The 27493-nt window shown below is 40.6% G+C and overlaps 1 protein-coding gene and 1 long non-coding RNA gene across 3 annotated transcripts in view; one reads left to right on the forward strand and one right to left on the reverse strand.

Moving 5' to 3' along the window:
* Positions 1–2121, forward strand: part of NOL4 (nucleolar protein 4) — a 188774-nt gene extending 186653 nt beyond the window's left edge. For both annotated transcript variants that reach the window (XM_088054532.1, XM_088054537.1), the window contains one exon: positions 274–2121. In XM_088054532.1, the coding sequence (XP_087910658.1) occupies positions 274–467 (194 nt within the window). In that variant the 3' untranslated portion in view covers positions 468–2121. The remainder of the gene's footprint in view (positions 1–273) is intronic.
* Positions 2122–14253: 12132 nt separating this feature from the next.
* LOC148185079 (uncharacterized) lies at positions 14254–23150 on the reverse strand. Its single transcript, XR_015773960.1, has 6 exons — positions 23038–23150; positions 22533–22657; positions 17598–17638; positions 16380–16528; positions 14484–14531; positions 14254–14385 (listed from the first exon to the last, which is right to left on the reverse strand). It is a non-coding gene; the product is annotated as an uncharacterized LOC148185079 (long non-coding RNA).
* Positions 23151–27493: the final 4343 nt, after the last annotated feature.

Below are 27493 nucleotides of genomic sequence, written 5' to 3' on the forward strand. Positions count from 1 at the left end.
GCAAGTGGCTCACACTGTTGGAACATGCCCCTGGAGAGTAATTTTCTGCTGGCAGTGGACTTGCCCCTCATGTTCTGTAAGTGGGGTCTGTGATACATAAATACAAATTGCTGTGGTTCCTGTCGAGGCGACTGGTAACAGTATGCTTATTGCTTATTTCTGCTACTTGCAAATGAGAGCAGGTCCTACTACTCTTCATTTGTATCTACAAACCTGTGAAATGTCTCTGGCAGCAGATCTGAAGCTTCTTTTCTTTCCCTTTGCTGTCTGTAGGTCCAACAGATCTCAGTATGAAGAGGCAGTTAGCAACCAGCTCTGGATCCTCCAGTAGTTCCAGCTCCAGACCCCAGCTGAGTCCGACTGAAATCAATGCAGTGAGGCAGCTTGTGGCAGGGTACCGAGAATCAGCCGCGTTTTTATTGCGCTCTGCAGATGAACTTGAAAACCTTATTTTGCAGCAGAACTGAGTCATGTGACCTTCACACCGGCCTGGTCTTATCTCAGAATTTCCACTAATGACATTTTGATTTCCCAGAGCACACACTTCAGTTACTGCACAGTCTTTTAGGAGAGTTAATTACCATAATGCCACACTGTTCTTGATCCATAAAGTGATGTGTTAAGGTGCTTCAAGTGAACTTCGACCTCTGGTATTTCCGAGGTACTTTACTGTGTCCAGCCTATTGCTTTTGTTTTAGTGTGTCAGCATAAATATCGAAAAAGTGGCTAGAAATTAACTCATTCTAACAAGTGGAGGAAACAGAAGATGCTGTGATGTTTTTTTAAAACAAGTGGTTCAAGATCCAAGTGCAATATTAGTGGAATGTGATACTGACTCATTGGACTTAAAGCTGCAGTATATGGCAAAACATTGCCAAATGTCCTGTTGCTACAGGGCACAATTGCAATTAAAAGGATCTTGTATTTTAAAAAAATGTAATTTTTATAAAAAAAACGAAACAAAAGATTTTTGTTTCCATTCAAGATTTTTCATTTTTACTTTGGTAAACTTTTTCACTGGTCCTGAAAATGTTTTGAGGAGCTATTTTAAGTCCCCCCTTCCTCTCTTGAATCCCTGGCTGTGCCCTTCTCCCCAACTTCATATTCTTTCTACAATGAGTAACTCTTGATGCTGGATAATTTCCTCCCCTGTGTACTGTAAATTGTCATCTATGGAATACCTTCCAAAGGAAGTATGCATTTCCTGCATTCATGCCATTCTCAACTCCATTCTGTAATATATTGCAGCTTTATTAGCAATTAATAAAGAGTTGAGCGTTTTTTAAAAAGACATATCGTTGAGAAAAAAAAAGATGATTTGATTTCTTACAGTGAGTTCATCTGACTCCATGATCACTGCTGCTGTCTTATACAAGTCCCTCTAGTTGTGATTGGATGTAGATGATGAATGTTAAGAGGTTGCAAGTGACAATCTGAAAATTTGCACTCTTGTGTGTATTTATTTTTTTTCCTTAATTTAAACAAAATTCTTACCAAGGAAGGTCATTGACACTTCTGGTATAATTTGTATAATCCCCAGGCCTAGCTAAAACCTGTACAAAACTGTAAGTGGATGCAGCTGCAACTATAATAATACTCTTCTCTCCCCTTCCCCACTCTTCCCAACCCCTCTATTTCTTATTTTATAATATTGATTACACATTAATGGTGTTTTCTTTGTGCACTATGGCAGGCTTCTTTTTAAGTATATAGAAAAAGATACTTTAGTTTATGCTTATTGTACTATCTGTTCCGTTGTTTAGCTTTTGTTGAATAACAAGTTTCTTGTGCATTCCTAAATTTGCCTTATTTCATGTACAAAATTTTATGTAATTTCGTTTTTGACAATGAGTTTAAGGCATCAGTGATATTTTATATCTACTTGTTACATATAGTTTTCCAAGTAATGACTGTGATTGTGACCAAGTAATGTGCACTTTTTCTTGTAACTGTGGACATTGCTATGCTTTTTCTTTTCTCTAGTGTTTCTAGAATTACTGTTGCTTACAGTTATGTAAAAGAAAAAGAACTTTTGTGATACTGTTGGTGAATATTAATGTGAAAAAGCCTATGAAATATGAGTATTTTGGAGGTACATAGATACACAAACATCTCTAAGTTGTGGACTCATGTTCACATATTTAAATGAGAATTCAAAACCTGAGGGCTGGAATCATTTCCTCTGTTTTGTTTGGGTAAATAAACAGATTTCTGTGTTTAAATACATGATTGTGAAACATTATAACATTTAAACTGAATAGCATTTAAAGCTACAACTATTATGGTTTTTAAACAGGGAAAAGGGCCTTCCAGTCCAATTCACGCAGCCCCTCAAACATAGTTTCTCAATATTACTGCGTCAATCCAGTAGGATTGAGTAACTAGCATATATAATTTAAAGTTGACTGGAGGGAAGACCATTTTCCCACTCTACATTTGTTCTTAAAAAACTATTGGATGTCTTTTTAGAGGCCCCTGTTCTTGGATATGAGAATATTGTTGCAAATCCTTACCAGTTGTTGCCCATCACTTGGGAGGTACGTTTGTTTCTAGCATCATCTCCCCATGCCCCTGCAAGCCTAACTCTCATCTCTGCCCTAGATGTGGGGTTGCCTCAGCTTTTGTCTCACCAGGAATTCAAAAGCCCCTTCAGACTCAAGAGCCTTTTTCCTCTCTTCCACTTTCAAATATCTACACTCTCTCCAGTCTCCTGCATGTCAGGAGGGGATGAAGTAGGTACCTTGTGCCAGCTCACTGTGTTGTCCTCACACAAAAAAACCTCTGGTGTACATCTTCCACAGACAAGAGTGGCAGCTCTGCCTGGGTTTCCAAGTTTCCTTGGTCCTGCTGTTCAGGGCAGTGTGCCTTGCACTGCCAACCAAGCAGCAACCAGCAGTTTGTCCAAGAGGCGGTTTGCCAGCCAGGAATCCTTCTCAGATGAGCAGCCTCACCACTTTTCAAGCTCTTTTGCTAAATCCAGGTAAGGACAAGTAGCTAGAGGACAAGGAGGTAAGAAATTTAATTAATTATTCTGACTTCTCTTTCTTTTCCCTCAATTACTCTTTCTCTTGAGGGAGAAGTAGGAAAGCTTGGGGTCACCATACAACCTCCAAGGCCCATGACTAGTTTCCCCTTTTTCCAGCTCCATTCCCAGCCTGCTTTGATTGTTCTCATGTCTTCTAATATATGTCTTCTACACACATCCTCTTCTTCTGGGTGCCTCCTCTGGAATATTTAGGGTCTTCAATCACAGGAGCAATTGATGTCCTCTAAAGTCTCATACAGATACTTAACAGTAACTGTGTTCTCAAGTGGTTTGTCTATACCAATTCCATCAGACAGATAGGAGGTTTTATTCTAGAGGTGTTTCCACCCCTAAATACTGAGTTTATTAATTTTTTCTTTAGAACAATCACAGATTCAATTATAGTTTTAATTTCCTCTTCTAAGAGGGAACTGAAATTCAGACCCATCCTGTGAAGGAGAGACCATAAAGCTCTGTCCATTTTTGTGTGTGCAAATCTAGATCTAAGCTTTGCAACTAAATTTGACCCCTTGTCCCCTTTGAATCCAGGTCTCAGAGCCACCTACTTTGTATCTGCTTTAAACCTTCTAAGGCAATAAAAGTGCAAGGGAGAACATCTTGCTCGGGCACCCAGCAACAACCTCAGGGTTATTTCTTTCTCTCATCCACATCTTCTGTAACAAGGGCCTGATTACCTCAGCCTAAATATTGCTGTTAAGATAAGGCCAGTTTCTACCAGCATGGGTGTGTTCACTGAGTATGACTGCTTAAGGCTGCCTTCAGAAAAGCATCATCCTTATATCCAATATCTTTACTAAACTAGTGGAAGTTTGGTGCATGTCTCACTACAGAACTTCACCAGTGCAGGTGATGGTACTTCTTGAGACAGCCTCACATCTTCCCAATTAACTGGAGTTTCTTTGTGAGTGGTCCTGTCAGACCTCTAGTCTCCAGGCGATTGCTGGGCTGGGAGGGTTGGTGGGAAAATGTCATAATGTCCATAAACTTCCCTACAGAGTTAAGTGCCAAACCTGACCATGGTCTGAGTGTGTTGAGCCTCTTTAGGCTTACATACACACTGGGAAGACAAGCCAGTCATCCATTCTTCTTTCCCTGATTTCCAGGGTAGTTTTCATGGACAGCTGTGGGTAATATCTCTAGATGCAACTTTGGGTTGTGAGAGTGGACAATCTGGCTAGCTTATCAACTAATCAAATTGGTTTACTGCTTTCAATGCCTGCTGGGAAACTGGAGTCAGAACATGCAAAAAGAGATCTGGGGTCAAACGTTTTTATTCAGACTGGCACCTTGCTTCCTGTCATTATTGAAGGATAACACCACCATACCAGCCGTGGTGAGTATCAGAAGCTGCAGAAAGAGTACACAGAGGTAAGCAAGTATTTGACACTTGTAAAGCTGTCCATCCTCTACAGAGAATAAATTTTCTGAATGAGGGAAAGCAGGTGAACATGTATGTGACTGTCACTATGAAACTAATTGGAAAACAGAGTTACACTAAGTGACTAGATATACTTGCTGTAATGGCCTGAGTCCCTGCTGAACACAGTATAAGTGGAGATAGGTTTTGTTGGTAAAACTCCACTGAAAATGAGCAATTTCATTTTGTCAGAGTGCCTAGCACTGTGTAGCTCTCCATAAATTTGTTGAAGCTCCTCTGAATCTGGCTTTGAAAGGCTTGTGAGGCATTCATAAGGAAGACATGTTTACATGTTTTTCTATATAAAGAAAAGCTGATCTTCATAGATCCTGAGGCCAGGATCTAGTCCAGGTTCCACCCACTATTAAAAAACACCAATATGTGAAAAAGAATTTTGAAATAATGGGGGAAATCAAGCAACGTAATACATGTAGTTACTGGATTAAATATGTAAGAACATAAGATGTCTGTGCTAGACAAGATCAGTTGTTCAGTCTTTTAGTCTGTCTCTGAATCATGTGTAAAAGAGATAAAGGTGTACTGGATATAGCAGGCCAGAAGAATAAAGCAAGCCTCTAGCAAGGATTTCTAAACACACATCCATGGCCTGCAACAGCTTGAGGATGTGGTGGGTTGTCCCTGGCTGGCAGGTAAGTTCCTATCCACCCTCACACTCCTTCCGCACTGTGGCACAGGGAAAAACATCCAAGGAGCAAAAGCGAGGGGAAAAACTGGGTCAAGCTGAGTAAATGAAGAATGAAAAAGGGATGCAGAGGTAATCCTTTATCCCTTCCCACCAGGGGATGTGATGCCCAGCCTATTCCCAGGCAATGGCTACTTAGGACATGAACCCCACTCCAATTCCCATCCTTTCTGGCCAAGAATGATGTCATGTTGCATGATATAGCATTGAAAAATATCAGGTGAAAAGAGAAATGAGTTGCTTGAGGCCATGCAACTTGTGAATGCCTGGGTCTGTTGACCCCTTTCCATTGTCAGGACTAAATCAAATGTTGTACAACAGAGTGCAGAAATGGTTTTTTACCTCTACTCAAATTACCTCTTAAATCTCTTTTTCACTACTGAACAAAGGAGCACAAAGGAGCTGGAAAGGCTGTAAAATTACTAACTGCTTTGTGAATAGAAACTTTACCTTGTGCCACATAATTCAGGTAATTTCCCCAAGTCTGGGTAAAGATATTCTATGCAAAATTTTTTGCTCCTTTTTCTAATGATGTCTAGAAACGCAGTGTAAGAGTTCTAATTATTGTGACTATATGTATAAAACTTCTTTGTAAGTGCATCTTTGCTGTAGTTAGCCAACTATGGCATAAGGAGAGCTGGGAAAAGGATCCAGCACACAGATATGTTTGTCTTGCTTTTCTTGACTCAGCAGGGAGGTAAATTACAGTAGCTAATTAAAAAGAAGCAGTGTTACTGAATTTTCAAGGTATTCCAGAAAAGAATTTGAATTAAAGATCTTCCTAATGCTCCCCTGGAAACTTATATCAGATAATTTTTCCTTTTTTCCTGCGAGGCTGCTGTTTTGTTATTGTAGGGTTGCTAATCAGCTCTTGGTGCTGTTTCTTTTTATGCTCACTCACAGCACAGTGAAGTCCTTATAACAGGAAAGAGAGCAGAAAAACTGGAAAATAGGAGGAATAAATATTATTAATATTTCAAACATGTCTCTGTTTAACTGTTTCAAATTAATTTTATTTGTGGTTCCCAGCTCACAGTGCTTTAGCAACGTGAGCTTGACCTATTTATTTCCTCTCATATTTTGTAGTAGGAAGGGAAGGATTTGCTCTGTGGAGAAATAGCTTCTAGCTGAGAAAAGCTCTTACTGCCCTAGCCAGCGGGCAGCCTTAACAATGTTCATTTGCTGCACCTGATATTTGAAAATTGCAAGCTACAAGGCATGCCTAACTCACCGCGCTAGTCTCTAATAATAAGAGGCACAGGCTATTTTTTAATGCCTCCATCCAATCTAATTAGGCTATACTAAACCATGTATTAATAGATTTAAACAATAAATAAAAACAGAAATAAAATTAGGGATTTAATATAAATCCTTAATATCTAGCATAGAGTTGGAAATTTTTTCTCAGTGCTACAGTATAAAATCATATGATTTCTCCTTTTAAAAAACTTACTATTAGTATTGTTTGTTTACAGTGTATAGAGTTGAGATTTCTTCTGCTACTGGGGAGAAATCTCTATGGCATAAACCCACTCTCTTGTTTGCACTTAGGTGTCATGAAGACAGCATATCCCATTTAGCTTCCCTGCCATTCTGCTGCCTTACAAACAATAATGATAAAGGGCTTAAAATCATAGTCAATTAAAAAATTACCATGTGGTTATTGACTAAAGTTTAATATTCAAATACTAAATTATTTACATTCCAGTAGAGTCATATCATCAATAATGGTTTGGGTTGGGGGGGACCTTCAAAACTCATCTAGTCCAACCTCTCTCCATGGGCAAGGGACAACTTTCAAAGCCCAATCCAACTTGGCTTTGAACATTTCCAGAGATGGGGTATCCACAGCTTCTCAAGGTAATCTGTTCCAGTGCCTCACTATCTTCATTGTAAAAAAATGTCTTCCTTATATTCCATATAGATTTACCCTCTTTCAGTTTAAAATCATTGCCCTCATTGCCCCTTGTCCTGTCACTGCAGACCTTGGTGAAAATCACTTTCCGTCCTTCTTATGTATCAAAAGGCTGCTCTGGCTGCTCCAGAACCTTCTTTTCTCCAGGCTGAACAACTCCAACTCTCTAAGCATTTCCTCATAAGTGGGGTATTTCAGCCCTCTGACAATTTTTGTGGCCCTCCTCTGGACCTGCTCCAGCAGATCAATGTGTTCTTTGTGTGGGAAACTCCAGAGGAGGCCACAATTTTCATTAGGCAGGCAAGGATGTGTCTGTCTTCCTGGCCTGCAAGCACACATTGCTGGCTTGTGTCCTGTTTTTCATCCACCAGTATTCCCAAGTCCTTTTCCAGTCCCAATCCATCCATTCCCCAGTCAATATTGATATTGAGGGTTGTCTTGACCCAGGTGCAGAACACTGCACTTGACCTTGTTGAGTGTGATGAGGTTCACACTGGCCCGCTCCACAAGCCTGCTATGTTCCTTCTGGATGGCACCCCAGAGGATCCAATCTCTTGGCTCATTAGCCTAGGAGAGGGCTCTTATGAGTCCTGTATGATGCTACAGAAAAGCTCTCATTCCCAATGGCCTTTTGGCTGGGTGCTGCATTCCCTATGTTTTTGGGCTGAGAAGTTTTTTGGAAAATCTCTGCAGTATGATGTAGCTTAGGTATTGTGGGCAGCTTGGGGATGCTGCAGTGGTAGTTCAAAAACTCTTCCTAAGGCAGCTTGTCCCAGTGTCACTGTCACTGGGACTTCAGGCTGATATTTTAGAACCTGAAAGAGAATTCCACTGCCAAGAAATTGAGAGAGAAATGTGGTTACTAGCTGTCTCTCTGTACATTGTGCTAAGATGGTACATTTTTAGGATATAAAGCAGTGAAAATTGATCTTTGCTTAAAAAGGGCCATCTGCCCATCCTTGCTACTATAAAAGGACACTTTTTTATATTCTTCTGTAGGGGAAAATGAGAATACTAACAAGGATACTGACTTTATATTAGGCTTCTCTTGCTCCCCACCAATAAGAGGATGCCATTGTTATGGTAATACAGTGTGAATGGCAAAATATTATGACAAAAATCTGTAGGCGGGTGCCTGGATGAGCACCAGGCCCTGAAAGGACTCTGCAGGCCCAGATCTGTTTGTCTGAAGTTACTTGAGTCAAGACTCAACTTGACACTTTTTGAGACGGCACGATTTTTCTTCACTAAATTTATATTAATGAACTATCAGAAACAGCTACCTACAAATTATGTAGATCTTGTCCCAGGCTGTGATAAAAGTTATTTGGGGCCACTCTTGAATGGGGAAGGGAATGGAACCCATTGAACAGAGAGCAGACCTCAGGCTAAGACCTTTGAAAATCCTTTCAAAAATGAGAAGCATTCACCTCAGTCATAGCTTCAGGATTTGGCAAACATCACAAAGAGGGTGCAATTGCCTACCACCCAGTCAGTCCCTGAGCAGTGGTCCTAGCCAGCTGTCCCTCTTTCCTTCCCTCAGGTTTTATGTGGAGCCATATGGTATGTGTTACCCTTCTGTTCAGCTGGGGTCAGCTGTCCTGCTTCTTGTGCCCCTCAGCCTGCTCCCTGCTGGGGTGGGATGAGAGGCTGAAGTATCCCTGGCCACTACAGAGCAACAACTAGAACATCAGTGTGTTATCAACATTGTTCTCATTCTAAATCCAACCACAGTACTGCACCAGCTACTGGGAAGAAAATTAACTCTATCCCAGCCAACAGCTGGACAGTTGATAACACATCTTTAATTATAATAGGTCTTCCAGCAATCACAGCTGAGCTGGGAGGCTTGCACCAAGTACTTTGACCATAACTTGCTTTCTAGAAGGCTGACAGGTCTAGGATGAAGGTAAAAAGCTCATTCATTACTGATTGAGGCTCCTTCAATTCAAAAAAGCGTAAGCATTTGGTTTGGGTGCAACAGACTCTGTGTTCATCCACTGAAACCTGCTAGCTAATTTGGTATGTTCACTTGTAAAATTTAGTTGCCAAGTAGTAGATTCAGCTTGAATGCTAAGAAATGGTAAACCACTCTGAAGTGGGCTAGTTGTGACAAGCAGGCTCACTGTGGTAGCTTTGCTTCATGAATATTTCACTGTTGTTGAATTCAACAGAGACCAGACTTCTTCCCAAAGTATTTTGAGATACCAAAATAATGTAGTGATCTTGTCTCATTTACTTCAAGAGTGACAGTATGACATGCTGGAGGTGTGCTGTGTAAAACCCACACTTGTCAAAGAGGTTGTATTACCAATTAAGAAGTTTTGGTTCTGTTCTGCAGATGGCAGTGCTTATCAGCCAACGCTCAAGAAAGATTTGGGTGATCAGCTCCTCCAGGTCAGAGGTCCAGAAAGGTTTTTCTGTGGGTGTTGGTGAGTCTGACTAAAAAGTTCCATCAAATCTTGCCTGACTAGAAGTCACTCACAGGCTCCTTGTGGTTAACCCTGTACCATGGTAAATTCCTAACCTCCACGCTGTGTTTGTTCTCACACTCCCTCTTTACTGAATTTGCAGGGTTGTAATATGCACTAAAACTAAGTGCAGATTCTTAAATATTTTTTACTTCCATCTGTGCTGAGGAATACTTTTAATGAGCCTCCATTATTTTTTCATATTAACCCTTTAAGTATCTAGAAATTAAGTTGTAAACATAAATACCTTAAAAACAAAAGTGTAGTTTAAAAATATGGACTGCAAAAATAATTAAAAACACCCAGAATAGATTTACATGATCCCTGAAGTTTAGAGTAAGAACTTTGCTGAGAATATGAAGTACAGGTAGACAAAGGCAGGTTTAGACATTTCTAATAAGACTTTAAACTTCAGTTTTTAATCTCTTACTGAATAGCAACAGACCCTTTCACGTTATGTGATGGGGGTGGGTTTGAGGTTATTTTTTGCAACCTTTAAAGGGCTAAGATAACTAAATAAATAAAAGCCCCAAATCAACCAACTAATGAAAAAAACACCTCAAAACTTTTAACAGATGCCTTCATTGGGAGCAGGAGAAGTGTTCAGGAGAAGTCATCAGGCCAGCAATCAGATCAAACTTTAAAACACTGCTGCTTTGCTCTTAAAATGCAGTATGCCAGTGCAGGCAAAAGTTTGAAAACTAAACACCCTGTCTGGCATTAGCACCAGGCTTGCTGTTGGCAAGGTGAGAGAAAACTTATGTCACACTGTAATTTGCAGCAGCTCTGAATGGATGTGATCCTTGTTAGTGCAGGCACCTGATGGACTATCTGGCATATCACAGTTCCTTTTAATTGAGTTCTCAGAGTAGACAGCCTTTTTTTTTTTTTTCCCCAGAAGGATGAATCCAAAGCCATCACAAAAATGGACATGGCTGAGGGTTGTGCTTTGATGTGTGTGACAAAAATATCTAAGTGGACTGCTCTTAGACATAGCAAATGTGTGTGGCATTCATTTTGAACCTCTTTCTTCAAAGGAGAGGTTATCATTAAGTTCTCTAGAGAATGTCACTCGTCAGTCACTTACCCACCCCATTATTAGTGCATCCTGCTGAAGGGCAGGTACCATTCTTGGAATGAGAGAAACTGGTGTATTCCACAGGCATCAAAAAGAAATTTTGGGGACAATGACAGAGGTTTTCATTTGCAGCACATCTGAAATGGGGAGAGTAATGTCTGTGTGGAAGCTTCTAGCAAAATTAACCACCCTTTTAACCAATAGCATCCAATGATTTAAATAATTTTCTGTAATTATTAGTTTTTATTTAACCACTTTATCTCCCACTTCACCAAGAATTTTCACAGGTTGCTGTATCATGACACCTACTGGTAGAAATAACCAAAATAAATAGATGCAGCTCCTTCTTAATGATGGAATAGATGCATCTGCTAAGAATGGGATTTTTGCTTTCCATTGATTGATGATTACTGATGTATGTCCATTCACATGGGCAGCACAATCACTGCAGCTTGCAAAAGGAGAGTGTGTGCTCAGACACAACAGTGCCTGCAAGGGGTGGTGTGGCATCCTTGGCTCCTCTGCCCTGGAGTCCAGACAGGCCACTTCATTTTAGCTTTGGCTTGAAGGGATTGTGTAAACGACACCACCCCTGAATGAAAGGTAGAACTGCTGATTTAGGCCAAGGCTTTGGAAAGCTCATCACAGACAAGCAGCTTCCACAGTCATATCCTACAAGGGATATTCTTCACAGACTGCTGAAGTTAAGCCTGAGTTTCTTTCATTTGAGGTAATGTAACAGTTGATGGAGTTTTCTGAAGACACCAGGGCTGGATTGAAGGTGATGTGAAGAGAAGCAGTAGAACCATGCTTTTAACCCTTTTATATGGTTATCATCATATTTTATATGGTTATCATCATCAGGGAGTTTTGTGACTTACACACCTTCTCACCTTATATATATCTGTCCCATCCACACAGAAAACAGATTTGTAGGAACTATAATCAAGTACTTGTTGATTGAAATAAAAATAACATATTTTACTATATTGCTCCACCAAAGGGTGCAGAATTTTCCAAGGTGTTTCTAAACCAAACAACATCCTGGCATCTTTACAAAAAGCAGGATCTTTCCACTCCTCAGTGCTAACTCCATTGGACTGTGACTTTTCCAACTCAGACTCACGCTCGTACTTCTATTACTACCTAGAAAGTCACCTTCTTCCCTAGTGTGTCCTGCTTCATTATTGAACAGACTTTCCCTATTTGACAGTGCATCAGCAGTGCTTTCATGTCTCAGGATATGGTTTACCAGCGAGCTATTATCTTTACTCAAGCTTTTGAGATCCAGTCTAGGTTTTCTCCTCTAAATAAATTACCACAACAATGTCACTTATCGAATTGTCATCCCTGTTAAGTTCTTCTGCTGTGCATAAATCCATTTTCACACTGCACAAAACAGAATCAAGAAGCTTTTCCATCAGTTTGCAAAGCTGTATGTCTGCCTAAAACTTCATAAATCATTTTACGTCACTCAAATATGAATGAGAGCTTAGGTATATGGAGAGAGAGGGAGGAGCAAAAGGTAGTAAGGATACAGCATCTCTTATTTTTTCTTAGCACAAAAAAGGAACTTTTTTCTCTACTGCAGTTTCCAAAGCAGTAAAACAGATGGCACAGGTTCCCAGTGCAAAAAGTACCTTTTGCTTTAACCATTTTTGAAAACTTCTCTTTGAGATATCAGAGTATGTAATTTTTTCACATGACTATCCCTTCAAAAGCTGCAGTTGCATCTTGCACACATTCAGCTGGAATTCACCTGGAAGGACTTTTTTGTATGTTTTTACATTTGCTAGAAAGGCTCTTAAGCAGATACCCTACAGCTTTGTCAGGGAGGAAAGTGCAGATCTGAATTTTTTTATTAGATCCTTTTTCGCTACAGCCACATTGTCTCACTGGTTTGTGCACAAGAAAAAAAAACATACCTACAACTTCCTTCACTTATATTTTCTTTTTGCAAATGAGGCCTTGCTTTTGGATGTTCCTTTAAACAGTAAATTACCTCTCACCTGAGATAAGACAGCAGCAGGAGCCTTCTTAGATCAACCTCTCCTGAGACCTGTAACTGATGTATTTACTGTGCATTGCAGCCAACAGAGCCTGAAGCAGGAACTTTGCCACCTAAAGTCTTGCAGAAAGAGATTGGGCTTTTTCCCATTAATTTACAGCAGATAAGGTGGTATCTAAGACATGTTTTTCCCTGAAAAGAAAAGCTTAATTGGCTAATTATAGCTGCAACTTCAATTCCACTGTCACCTTTTTACGCCTGGGTAAAACCTTGTGCCAGTTCACAAAGATAAGTTAGTTAAAAGGCAGTACCTCTTGAAGAACCAGCTTATCAGCTGTTTTGTGGTTATGAGGAATCCTTTCCCAACACCATCCCCTACAGTAGTGCTATTTACAACCTCAAAGGATGGCTTGCAAGTTCAGTGAACAGCCCATTCAACACCATCCATATCCCCATGCACTGGCATTGCACCCCTCAGCCTTAACAGAAAAAGACAGCTTCAGGATGTCCTGAAGGTCTTCTGAGCATGGAGCAAAACACCTGCCTGCATTTAGGCATGGAAACAAATCTGGGTATAAACAAACATGGGGGGGGGGGGAAAGGGAAACTAATTCCATTTACACATCTAACTCTGAGTAAAGACTGTGTAGGCTGCATTGCTGTATTTATACTTGATTCATTAATCCTCCCTTTTCCCAGGTTGATGGCATAGTAGCCCAAATCCAACCAAATACATACTATTACTGTAGTCCCCTTTCCCACTCTTTCACCAAAGTCTGGGGCAAGAGGGAAGGGAATTTAGGAGGAGGCTCAGTTCTGTGCTCCCAAACTCAGAGCATCCCCACCTGCTTTTGTTAAGTGTGTGGAGACTTTGCCCTTGGGGATCCCAGGCTCCTGATACAGCAACCAATTTTTCACCTCTGTTCAGGCAATGAAAACCTTAAGCCTATCCTGAACACACAAAATCAGGCATTTCTTTTCTTCATGTGCCATTGTGTGTGCAAGAGGAAAGAGTGTGGATCAACAGATGCCTTTAGTCACTGCAGTCAATCGGCTTAAGAATGTAATCATCTAGAAAAAGGAAGGGAGACTAAACTGCTGTCACTTGCTGCTAATAAAAATTACAGCATTAAGCAACAGCAGGAGACAGGCCTTTGTTCACTCCAAGTGAGTGTTTGGCTCTCTGTGTGCCTTACACTGTGGCAACACCCTACACTGAGAAGGGTCTTACAATGGAATAAACTTGGAGGAGACATTGCTTCAATGTGCTACTTCGCCATTCATTTCGCGTCCCTGCTACTTTGCTGAACATTAATGCTCAAAAAATGCTTCCCCATCCTCCACCATCTAATTCTGCATTGTTAGGCACAATCCAGTGGTTTTGTTTCTTAGATTTTTGGGGGGTTTCTTTTTTAAACAGCAGCTGGTTGGGTTTGGCACAATAATTACTGTTGTGTCATACATTCAGCTAAATGGCTGCACTGCAGGAGCAAGCAGGCAGGCTGTGAGGCAGTGAGTCCTTACTTAAACCAAAGAGAGCTTTGATAAATAGTAATATTGTCCAAGAAGATTATTAAAAAATTTTGCAACAAAGTATGGGCTCAGTTACTTGACAGATACCGTATTTTAACCTGCCTACTCCTTTGAATATATCCTCTCTCCTAGCTTATTTGGGATTGTGGGGTTGAGGGGGTGGTTTGCAGAGTTTAATTCTCACATAGTGACCATTAGGAAGGATAGTGAAGTCCTGTTGACCCAAAGAAGAGATGAACATTAATTCAGACTTCTGTATTGCCCAATGTAGCTAAGGACTGATATGGGAAATACCTTGGAGGTAGAACTTACCTGATGTTCAGATCCTTGTGTCCTTTCTGAGATCATGCCCACTATGAACTGCAAGGAGGGTATAAAATCATGTTAGCTAGACAAATACTGAAGAGTTACCAAGAAGCAATTCACTGTTTCAGTGTTGCTAATATTCTGAGATGAAGGACGAAAATCAAGGCTAAAGTGAACTGATCAAGCCATGATAAAAGAAAAGTTCAGTATCTAGGTACGAGACATGAAAAACTAAATATAATATCCTAATCGAAACAACAATCCAGTTGATCTACTGGCTATTTCTAGTTGCTTCCTTGAGGAATCCCAAATCTGATGGGTTTTCTATGTACCTTACAAACTGGGTAAATATGAAAATATAGCTATAGCTGTCTACAGCATAAAAATGATGCTTACACTGAAGCTATTGAACAGGGAACAAAAAAGGCTGACATTCCAATACAGAATGATAAAAAAAAAAGAAGATATATTTTAGCCTGTCATTGGACAACGTAATCTTCTGAGATTTTATCATTTATGTTTCTTTTTTTTCTCTTATAGTGTTGTGTAACATCACCAGTATTTGGAGAGCTTGGGATGGCAATCTATGAAGATTCATTTAAGCATTTTTTTCTCCTCTGAACCAGCTCCTGTACTCCACTCTGTATACACTGCACTTGGGATTACTGCAAGCATTTAACAAGTGCTTAATGTAAGCCAGCATTAAGTGTATCCAAGATGTTGGGACCAACCCCTTGACAGAAAGCTAAGTGTGACATTTCAGATAATGCCAGACACTTACAGCACACTTTGCTACCCTTCATGATGAGAAACTCTTCTCTGTGTGGGTCAGAAACCATAGTATGCCTTGAATGCCTGAAGGGTGATTCAAAAAACAGCAACCAAAACTTCTACTTTGAGTCATTGCTCTCCATTCAGTGCTGGCCAGGTTAACACTGCCAGAGTGTTCCACCAGTGGAAAAAGACAGGCAAGGCACTGTGAGGTTGTTCTCCCCCATCTCCTAAAAGCTGGCCTTTATTTCCTGCATACCTACTCAAGGGATAACTGCCAGCAGTGGTGTCAATGGATGAATCCAGTCCTGATGGCTGCATCTGACTCCTGATGGATTCAGGGCAGGTGGAAAATAACAATAGCCGAGGGCTAACCTGAGGAAAACACTCCGACTCCCTCACCATAGACCTGGTCAAAGTTTGACCAAAGACAGGTTTGACAGGAACTAACTTTTGTATTTGATATCCAAATAGGACTGTAGGTTTTTGCCCTACTCCATAAACTGTGGACAGCCAGGGGCCTATTGAGCTCTCCTGCAGAATCGTGGGCTACACTCCAGGTTCTCCCCTTGAGCAGGGACACTTCTCAAGGTTATTCCTCAAGACTGAGAGATTTCTTGCCACAATGGATTCTCAGTAGTAATTCTCAGATTAATAGGTTACTCAAATTCTAAATCTTTGCTAAGTGACATAAAGGATGGATTGTGTCCACATAATAATTTAGCCATAAATCATTGGTCAAGTCTGGGTCTAAGTCTGGATCCAGTTGCACTTAAACTGCCTTCTGAGAAAGAGTTTCGAATAAAAGGACATCTTTTTTGAACCTCATGACTCAATGGGAGGCTCTCTCTGGTACCTTTTTCTGGCCCTGCCTTCCATGCAGTAAATAACCAAGTGTACTTTGCCAACAAATCTTGTTGCATTTGCTATCAAACTTTGTAAAAGTGCTGGTTTATATCAATAAAAAAAATTACTACTTTTTTCTTATGAGTGAAGTGCATCACTCTATCCATAGCAGGCACCCATAAATAACATGTGGAGCTCATCCTGTGATGGACACAGCAAAGCTGATGGCCCAGGGAAGGGGTAACAGCATCGCAGTTTTCCTTGAGAAGTCTTGAGCTTTCTCACCTGAGCACTAAGCTGCTGATGCCTCACTGGCTAAGGTACACAAGCCAAGGGGCTCAGGGACACTCAGAGGTGAGGTGTTGTTCTGCACTGAAATTTGGCACTTAGCTTGAGGTCTTGAACTGGAAGTGACAGCCTGAGTTTTCAGAGCCCTTCAAGGAAGGAAAGAAGAGCAGCCTTTAAGCCTGACAGTTATGTGCCTCCCCGGTGCAGTAATAGCAGAATCACGTCATGGGAAGATTTAAATAGAAAATGTTCCATTTAATGGGATTTTGGTCACAGTACTGTGGCTCTCTTTAGCAGCATAAAATGTACATTTGAAGCACTGCCTCTTTGCCATAAACTTCTGGCTCATTTTTCTTTGCTAGTGCTTTAATGGTGGGCAATTTTTTTTTCAAAGGGAGAAATGTTCTGCAGCACCATAGATGATTTGATGGCTTAACGTATTGCACTGCTGGCTGCTGGAGGCAAAATACTGCCTCTTCAATTTATCTGTGTTATATGCTAATTGTTGTAATTGCAAGAAAAAGGAATTAATTATGGACTGTAGAGATAATTTCATTGAACAAGAACACTACACAAGACAAACAATATGGCATTCCTTCTTCAATTGAAGATTTTTTTTTTCCTCTGGCTTGTATTTCTCTTCTTCAAACCCCTTGTTACTCAACTCTCTTATCACTGTACTGAAGAACTCAGGTTTTGTGTGTGAAACCTGAGACAGGGACAACAGAAGAGGTGAAAGAGATGAGAGAGTAACTGCCAGAGAAGACAGGGGAAGGGAAGGTTGATGAGAGTGGATGAAGTAAAAGTGTGAAGGTATCTCTTGACTTTTCGTCAGAGCATCCTTTGTTATCATGTGCCCCAGTTCCAAGTGGAAAATAGCACAATTCATGGAGGAGCTGCCAGTCCCACCTGAGACAACCATGTTTCTTCCATTCAACCACCTGCCCTCTTTTCTGTGGCATGCAGCAACCCCAAGAGTGGCTACTGCTTCCAGCAGTACTGCAATATTTTAATTAAAAATTTAATTCAAATACACAGTTCTACCAGCACCAATACAAAGTTGGTATATGTCACACTTCTTGATGGAGTCCCACCTTTTAGCTGGAGCTTCCTGGGGACTCTTCCACCCCTCAGGCCAGTGACAGACTCTCCCACACAGAAATCCCCTTCTTGGGCTAGTCATCATACTAAGAATAATAAATAAGCCTACATTACCTTACTCCACGGTTCTCCTTCAAGAATGAAGCTCTCTTTACCTGCAGAAAAAAGTTCCTTAAATCTGCTTACTTCTCTGTCCCCTCAGTACCCCCAGCCAGTATCTTCTGAAGCTGAGAGTCTCATGGCACCATAGCAAGTCTCCTATCAACAACCTCCACAACAACCATTACCCACTGCCAACACACTCTTTTTGAAGACCATAAAACTAGTACCTAGTTCTCACTCTGAAAACTTTTCCTGCTGCCACTATGATTTCTGTGTATCCTGCAAGCCTTTGCTACTGAACATTCCTGCCATGATCAAATAGTACATGTTCCAATGACTAAATGGTGATTTTAGTGGTTGTTACTACATGTTCAATATTTGCTTATAGATGTAACTTATTTGAAATTTTTAAATGCAGGAGGAGCAACTAAGTGGGATTGGTATGCAAATAAGTCATAAAATGCAAATGTGATATGTAAATTGTACCATCTTTAGAAAAATTATGGAATTTCCCCATAAATTATACTTTGCAGAAATACAGAAGTTTGTGGTTAAGGAGAAAGTAATTCCCAGTTCCAAGTGGTCCATATGGTCTGAAAAGTGCAGCTGCAGCCATAAGATCCCACCTCGCCTTTTCTTCTCCTTTCATTTTCAACATCTTGTTTTTCCTGCTCCTCATGTCCTGTCCATCTCTCTTTCCCTGCTTTCTCCTAGCCCACAGCCACCCAGGCCCCTGTAAATTGACCTCCAGCTCAATGCTGTGCGCACACACACAGCACAAAGCACATTGCCGGCCCACAGCCCATCAGTGACAGAGGTCAGGCCCAGTGTGATTGTCCACATGCATTTAGTCTGTAGCTCAGAATGGACCTGTAGGGTCCTGTTTGACCCCTGCTTCTGTCTATGGCTTACAGATAATCTCATCCTCTTGGTCCTTTTTGTTTTCTTCTCCTTTCTACTTTTCTACTCCTTTCTTGATGGTCCTGAGCTAGCACTTGCTTCCATCCTCCAGCAAAACAGGCAGGCCATTCTGTAAAGACAGAGTTATCTTTTTATAGGGACAGTGGGCAGAAAAGTAAAAAATCCTGTATTCAAGGGTACTTGTCCTCATATGAAGCTCCTTCTTCCTTGGTTTCTTGGTTCAAATCCGCTGTCCCTGGGAGTGTTCAAGGCCAGGTTGGATAGGTCTCTAAGCAATGTGGTCTATTGAAAGGTGTCCTTGCCCACAACAGGTATATTGGATCTGGATAATCTTTGGGGTCCCTTTCAGCCCCAGCCATTCTATGACTTCATGGCTCTATGACAATTATGCAATGAAGCTTTTTGCATGTTTGTGATGACCTATCCTAGGTACCTCCTCATCTCCCCACTGAACTCCCTGCACCCTCTAGGTGTTGGCTCCAGGTCCTCTGGTAAAGTCTTGCCTGAAAAAGGGGGTTCCAATAAGTCATGCATGGCTGACCTGTGTGTTCTTCATGTTGGTCAAGATTTTCCAGATCTTCTTTGTGATCAGAAAGCCCCAGAAGGTGACATGTGCCATTTCCAGTGGTTATATTGCTGACGCACTTTGCAGACTCAGTTTTACATCTCTTGAAATTTTTGAACTCACTTCAGTAGGAGAAGTTTTTACCATCAGAAAGTGTTTTCTACACAGAAAATGGATAACTACACTACTTACTGATTCAAACATTTCCCTCTCAGCAACATCTAGTTTACCCTCAACAGCTTTCACTCAAGATATCCTTTGATTACTTTTCCTATTATACTTTAATCTTCTTCCCCATAGACCTCTGTCATGCTTTGCTTTGATGCAATAATCTACTTCCAAAGTTTTCTTTCCTGTTACCTGTTCCATTTTTGTCTTTTATCTCATGCCAGCAACTGCATTTCCTTGGCCTTTACACAGGACTTCACCTGACGGCTCTACTTCAGAATGCTACTTTGAACTTTGTTTAAAGATAAAAAGTAAAAGTCATGATACACAGCATTTGCTAATAGCATTTACTACTATGTGGTACCTAATGTAACACATTTATTTCATCCCTGAAGAAGAACTATCAGAAATGGACCTCAGCATCCCACTGAGTCGAGACTGAAACACAACCTTCAGCTGAAATCTTGTCTCACTGCCCATCTACAATATACAGCAAATGAAGAGATCATGTGTTAGAGAGCAATTATAGGCATGACTTCTCTTGATCAATAATGAAAAAGTGATTAAAAAAAACTTTTTAAGGTTTTAAATATTCTTTTTTAAACTCTAGAAATCTGAATTTCATAGAAATGTGTAGTAATCTACACATAATCCTGTGATGGTCCTGCAAGTGCTACCTTAGTCACAAATGGTGCAGATTAATTAAGGTCTTCACCAGATGAAAGAGAATGTTAAAGAGTAGTTGAAGCTTGATGGATTTAATACACCGACTTTGACTTGTTCTCAGATAGAGTTAAACAGCTTCCAGCTACATTTCTGCGAGAGGGGGAGGGGGAAATCCCAGATGACAGATGCCATGCAGAGCAAAGCCCTCTCTAAAAGAAAAGAATAAATCATTTATGTACAGTATTCACTAAAAACTGCAGGGGGCAAGAGACTGCAGGTTTTCCTTTTGATAAGGAAGAAAAATGCATATATAATAATTGCTGTTGCAATTACACAGTGCACAGAAACTGAGTCCAGATTAGAGGCATTCACTTCCCCAGGACAGAGCACAGATAAGTTACTCATGGGTCACTAATCTACTAATATTATCAGGATTGTCTTCTTACAAAGCAAAATAAATCTCTACCATTATCTTGTTAATCTGTGAATTTCTATGATTCAGTGACCAGTCCAAAAGGCACAGTTACCTGTCCATGTGCACACAGTCCATTTCACTGAACATGGGAGAGGTCACAGAGTGCAGAGTTGGGAACAGGAGTGGTTGGATGAGGTTTGCAGGAAGTGGGGGTAGGTCTCTTTCACTGCTGCTGGACTCATTAATCCAGCAAGGTCAGTGATTTTAGCAACTGTTGCCACAACTACTTTCTGAGTAAGCTTTTTCACTTTTCCTTTTGAAACAAAATGCAATCCATTGACTCTCAAACTTCATAAAGCAGAGCACCCATTTTTGTGCTAAAGCACACAGGAAAAATAAACTTTAATGGTCTAATTTATGGCAATAAATTGAAAATGTACTGATTTCCCCTCCTGATATCATGACTGCTATTGCTTGTAGGTCTGTAAGATGCAGGACTCTCTTCCCAGATGGAAAAGCCTCTATGCCACAGCCAGCCCTTCTGTCTGCTCCTCCATCATCACTCAGGATGGGAGGGCAGGGGCTACATCCCTACAGTCATTCAGCCATTTCTGCCTGGTCAATGGTCCTTTGAAGGCCATTAGCCACAGAACTCTGGAGAGGAGCTCTGAGATTCTGTTCCTGATCTTTGGCTGCATCACCTCAAAGAAGGTGTAGCCTGTAACCATTTTTGGCCTCCTTTCCCGAGTTAGGCTCTTAAAGGACAACTGCAGCAGAATACTTGAGTGTCTCATACACTGAAGTAACAGAAGCACAATGCATTGCATGCATTCTCAAAAGTGTATTAATCATTATGAGATATGTTTTTAAATATTTCAAAGACATTATTCTTTTTTTCAGTAGTAGCATCTGTTCTTTTCAGAGGCAAGTTTGTTGCCTGATACTTATTGCACCAGTCTCAATTAATGGAACAGAGATCAAGTCCACGCTTGAGAATCAGCTAAGGGGCTAACCTGCTATGCCATGCTTGTGGAGGCAAGAAAGCACACCCAAATCTGGGTTCCATGAGAAAAAATGACCCCATACTGAAACATCAGGCTGTGGCTGGCAGGTCTGATCCCTGTCAGAGCCTCAGAATGTGCATCACACCTTCTTCCTGCCATCACCAGCACAGCACTGATTCACCCCATGCAAGGTCTGGGCCCTGTGCATTGAAGAGGGCAAAGCCTGAAGCGGTTGTTGGTGGTTCTCAAACATCCTGGCCTGGCATCTATTGGAGGCAAGGAAACACAGGCATATCTTATCTCTCCAAGCCCTTGCTGCTGTATCTGGTGTGCACGTGTTGCTGTCAGCTAAACCCACAAACTGCTTAATGGCAGGTACATAATAGCCCATTAGTTCAGGTCTGCCTGGGATGCTGGCAGGTGTTTACATGAAATTTTGCCCTGCTTGTCATAGCATATAGGACAGCCAGCACCTGGCAACCTCCTACCCAACAACACATTCTTTAATTGCTCCGAAACAGTGGCAGCAGCTGACGCCAACCTTGTTAAATAAACAACAGGTTCTGCACCTGCCTGAGCAAAACCCTGACCTGTCTCCCAGCCAGCCAGCGGGCACACAGGGAGCCCTGCCTTTCCCATGCACAGCAGCCTTAGGGATTAGTCAGAGTCTCTCAGTATTGATTTGTCCTTCAGCAACAGAGGTTTGCCCTGCCCTTGTCTTGGGAGTATTTTACTGAGCCATGAGAGAGGAAAAATCTCCCTAATTAGATTTCTAGTTTATGGATAATTCTCATCACACACACTCACTCACACATACAGCCCCAGAGACATACAGGCTCAATTATAATGAAAAAAAGTAGCCAAATGCCTGTGCCTTGTAGAGTGCTTTGATACAGTACAAAGCAATTCTGAGTTATTTCTGAGGATCTGAAGGCTTGGTACAAGATACAACTTTTTATTCTGTGAGGAGTGAAGCTGTGCAAAAGGCCTGACTTTTGCTAGGTATAGCCATCAAAGATAAGAGAACTATGTATCCTGACTTGTAACAGGTGAACTGGTGCTCTCAAAGACATACACGATTATTTTATCACTCTCTTGTCTGATTTAATTAAATATTGGCATCTTATTAGATTCTGCAGTAAATACACTTGCCTGGATCCACAAACTTACCAAATCAGGAGGAACAGTGAGGAGAAGGAGTTACTTACCTGCTGCAAGGATATTTCCCCTCAGGTGTTTTTTCTTCCCTCCTCTTCATGCTGTTGAAGGTGTGCTCTGAGGGACACCGTGGCATCTCTTCCAGCCTCCAGCCAGTGGCAAGTACCTGAGGAGGCTGCACACAAGGCACAAGTGTGTAAAAAGGAACAAATGCAGAGAAAGGTCCTTGTTATTCACACATAAGACAAAAGACATTGAAAGAGGCCAAGTTATTATTGCAAAGATAATGGAATTACAGGTAAATGCTAGAAAAAAGCAAGAATATACATCATTAGAACCACCCCCACCCCCACCCCCCCCCAAAAAAAAAAAAAGGTAACAAAGATCAATATGGTCCCTTCAGGAGCTTGAAGGGGCTTGGTTTGGGCCAGTACTCCAAGATCAGAGTGCTGTGCTAGTTGGGTTCTCTTCTTTTAACCCATAGAGCAAGATTTCCTCCATTTACATGTTTTCTTTAAAATTAAAAGGCAGAAAATACTTAGTGGCCTTTCTTACACTGCAGTTTTAACACAAAGACATATAAAGGACCATCTGTTGGGTCTCTCAGCTACAAAAGAGATGAAAAGGTGAAGCAGGAGCACCACATCTATTTTGTAGCTGTATACTCACTCAGACATAGGGATACATTAATCATGCTTTAGAAGCATTAAATTCCTGACAGGGCCAAGTTATTTACTACTGATAGCTTACAAAAGCAAATTAGCACAGCAAATACCAATCACACAGTCCTACAGGGCTTCAGGTGTCAATGGTCATCAAGAGACTATTATTAGCATGTGACTGTTTTTTCCCAATAAATTGTCCTCAGCCTGCATTGCAAACACAGCTGATTATAAATACTGTTATTTATAACAGTAACAGTAATGTTATTTATAACAGTAAATGCTGTTAAAGCACAAGACTGAGCGCCCATGTGCCGCCAGTGACCACTGTCCCTTCTCGTGTAAATGCTGCAGTGCTGCAATCACTGCCCAAGAAAAGTCCTGTGTTTTTAATTGATCCCTTACTCATGCATGAGACACACAAGTGGCAGAAGTGATTTTATTGAGCAGCAGTGCAGGCTTTGGCTTAAGTAGCTCTGAGGGAATACTGTCTTTGGCTGTTTGTGGGATCATGTTGCCTTCTAGTGGCTGGCCTCAGCTCCCTATTGCAGAAAGGTTTTGGGATACTCTTCCACAAATATACCAGGAGTGCAGGATATTTTCTTAATTCCTTCTAGGAGAGAAACAGCTGTCAGATATGAGTCATGGTCTGTATTTCTTTGGAGGCAAGAAAAAAGTTTATCAAGAAAACTTTTCTTTCTGACACACATTACTGTTTGGGTGTCTTCTAGGATAAATTATAGGTGTGTTTTAAGCTCCCCACAACCTCTAGCAAAACAAAACTATGGAAATTTATCAATTTATGGTGCTGGATAGGCTTGTCTCTTCTGCATGAGGCCAGAGAAATTAAAAATAAAAAAAAATGAAAGGTGAAGTAATTTCATTCGAAGTACTGATTGCACAACAATCAGAAAAACTGGAGCTGAAGGAGAACTCGGGGACAAGTTCTGCAATTGGACTCTGAGAAGCAGGATGGTCTCCATCCTAGCAAGTGGGGAAAAACCAGGAACTTCTGAAAAGCATACATTTCTTGGGGAAATAATTAATTCAGCAGATTCAAGAAAACAGAAAGCAGGAGAGAAAGATAAATGACAAAGTCAGATGGGGCAGTCTCCCTCCCAGACTTGTAGAGGAAAAATTCACCAGCGATGCAGTTAACCAAAGGTCTTTGTATCTCTTCCACAGTCTGTCTGAAAAACCAATTTCATCTGAAGCAGTTACACTTGAAAGGTGATGGCTGACTCAACCAAATACTCCCAATGGGTTTGATATTGTTGGCCTGTATTACTTGCAGGATCATCAGCAGGGCTGGATCCTAAAATACTTATCTAGAAATGCAAGAAAAGTCATTAAAAGAAAAAGAATTAGAAATGATGGCAGGAAAACAGTGACTAAGCTGCATCAGTGAAAGAGAGAGACACATGAAAACAGCCAAAGCTGTGAATTATTTAAAGAAACGCAAATATAGAAGGCAATTTTTTTCCCTCCTCTGATGTACAAGACCAAGGCTGGGGCGGGAGTGAAATAGGGGTTGGGCACAAAGAACAGACAGAGAGGAAACAGAATTACAGCTGAAAATTAGAAGCAGAAGCCAAATCATTGGAGGAACAAAGATGGGATTGTCAGCTCACAGGGTGAAAGAAAATGTGACGGCAAGTAAAATGCAAGGGGTCTGCTACAAGAGAGCTGAAAAAAATTAAAGCAAAATGTCAAGAAACTTGAAAGAAAGCCTTTCATTTGCACAGATTATAAAGAGTTCAAGGACAGATGTATGGGCCTGGAGAGGAATCCAGTCACTGGTGGCATGTACAATTTTTCATGATTCAACACCTCAACACATTCCTCCTGCTTCAGCACGTAAGTGTTTTATTATCTCAGGAGAAATTAGGTCCTTGCTATTGAGGACTACTAAATAACATAGCTAATGAAATAAATGCTTCAATCAAAATGGGATGCTTCCTTCAAACATTTTTACACATGTACAGAAGAACGTGATGTAAGAAGTCAGATTAGACTGTTACAACCCTCCCTCTTGGCTCTGTAACCTATGAATATACTTGCAACACATGGCTGTGTCATCCCCACCTGCTCTCCCAAACTCTTCCCATGCACACATGGCGTACATGGGGGAAAAAAAGCAACGCATACGTGAGTGGTAACCATCTTCACTACAATCTGCACTAGGTAAACATGACAGAGATGAGCTCAACACATGAGTATACCAAGAAAAATCCAAGTCTGTTTCTTCTATTCCGAGTTCCAACTGCTGATTCTTGGGGAACTGCCAGTTTGAAGAAGGCAGCTCATATTCCTTGAATATCCAAGCAGTGGGACTGGTGGAAATACAGGTTGTAGACAACTGTAACTCTGAATCTCCTGCAAAAATAGGAGCATTAACTGGTATAAAGTGGTATACCGCCTCTCTTTTTTAAGCCAAATGATCAAAAATAAAATGTGTCTTGTGACTGTGGCTTTATGCATAGTAGAGATAGAATGGCTTACCAGTATTCTTTTCCAAATAGGCTGCCATCTGAGTAAATGCTGTGTAGAATATTCCTTTCTGTTGGGCCATTGACAAAATTGATGCATACAAGTCTGAATTTAGCCTACCAATTGACATTTTCTTTTTTTACCAGAGGCCATCAGCCACCTTTTTCCTGTCTTGTTGAAGTCTTGGGTGACACCACTGTGTACAACAAATCTGAATGATTTGAAACACACAAATAAAGTCTTCCAAACTGTCACCTGTAAACTCAGGTCATAAAAAGAAAGAAGAGGAGAACAAGGAGAAGGTGTAGAAGAAGGAGAAGGTGAAAGAGAAGGAAAATGAGGTGGAAGGTTAGAAAAATTTTCTAGTAACTTCCTTATTGGTTTGGTACCTTGAGAAGGTCATGGCTCAAAACTTAGCAGTGCTTTCTAATGAAATGTCATCTAAAATGTTTCTAGGGTTGCCTCTTAGAAAGAGAAAATACCCTAGACTGCTAGTAATGATTGTGGGCTACCTAATGAGATGATCCTGGGTGTAATATGGACCAACTGCATAAAGCCCATAGGAAGTTATTTTCTTGCAAGAGTCAACACCTTTCATATGGGATCACTCCAGATGATTTGTTTTTACACACAGATAAAGAGGTTGGTTGTGATAAACAAATAAATATATTTGGTGTAGGGTAACTAATAACTGTAATGGTCTTCCACTAATTAGAATACTACCTTACTCTAAATCAAACAAATTTACCCTAAACTACCCAGCTTGAAAATCAGCAATTCCTTTTTCCTCAAGAAAGATAAAAACCTCAACATTCAATAATTTTTGATAAGCCTGATAAGGCAAAATATATTTAATAATTCTACAATAGAATAGTTCCAGAAAGTCAGAGCATATTAAAATGAATGGTATTGATGAGACAGATTGAAAGTAGGAAAGAAAGTGGAGTTCAGATTTTAAATACAAAATCATTTGCATTCAATTAGATGAAGTAGTGCCAATGGAAAATTCAAAAATTTTTTCAGCATTCTTCAGGTTCATCATAGCACATTGATTAAAACCCACAACGCCTGTTCCTTAATCTTCCAGAAAGGATTAATAAGCAACATAAGCAGTGCAGAACAATATTAAAGCTCATGTCTATGAATTTAGATATTCACACCATCATTCTTCATTTCTAACTTCCTTTATTTATGAGAGACAAAAATAAAGGCTGGTAGCCCTTATGTCAGCATCCCCAGCTAAGCTTCACAGAGGCAAAGTTCTATCCCCTTGTGGTTGGAAGAAAAGGCTTTTTATTCCCTAGGAGGTAGTTCTTATTTTCCAGTGTAAACTGTACTAGAGCCACTTGTAGCTTAGTGTGTATATAACACTTCATTATTATTCTTCCCATATTGCCACCAAGACATAAAAATTGGTCTCCTGGTACCCTGTGCCTGGAACCACATTAGCCTCTCTATTTGCAAGCAATGGGAAGTTAATCTCATGACCATAAAATGACATCCCAAGTTCCAAAGAAGTGACAGCATATGGATGACTGATCTCATATGAAGAACCCTAAAATATAAACCACTGAGTTTTTCTAGGAGGAATCCCATTCTAAACAAGGAGAGTTTATTCATCTGTTTGCTTCCTTTTGACTTTATTGCCCACTCTCAAATTGAAGTGTTAAAAGAATATCATGTTTCTAAAAATCATGAGGAACTGAGTTATGCCTGCATGGCATTTTGTGTACTGTCATTATCATATTCTGCCCACACTCAGAGTTAGCTAGAAACATGAGAGTTCTGAATGAGAGCTAGAGAGCCATGCCTGCATAAAGCTGGGCCCAAGCTAATAAGCCTTGCTGAGAACTAATTTT

Source organism: Pseudopodoces humilis, chromosome 1 (genome assembly GCF_049639895.1).
Source record: "Pseudopodoces humilis isolate 2021_Gansu_Grassland_sample_001 chromosome 1, ASM4963989v1, whole genome shotgun sequence".
NCBI lineage: Eukaryota > Metazoa > Chordata > Aves > Passeriformes > Paridae > Pseudopodoces > Pseudopodoces humilis.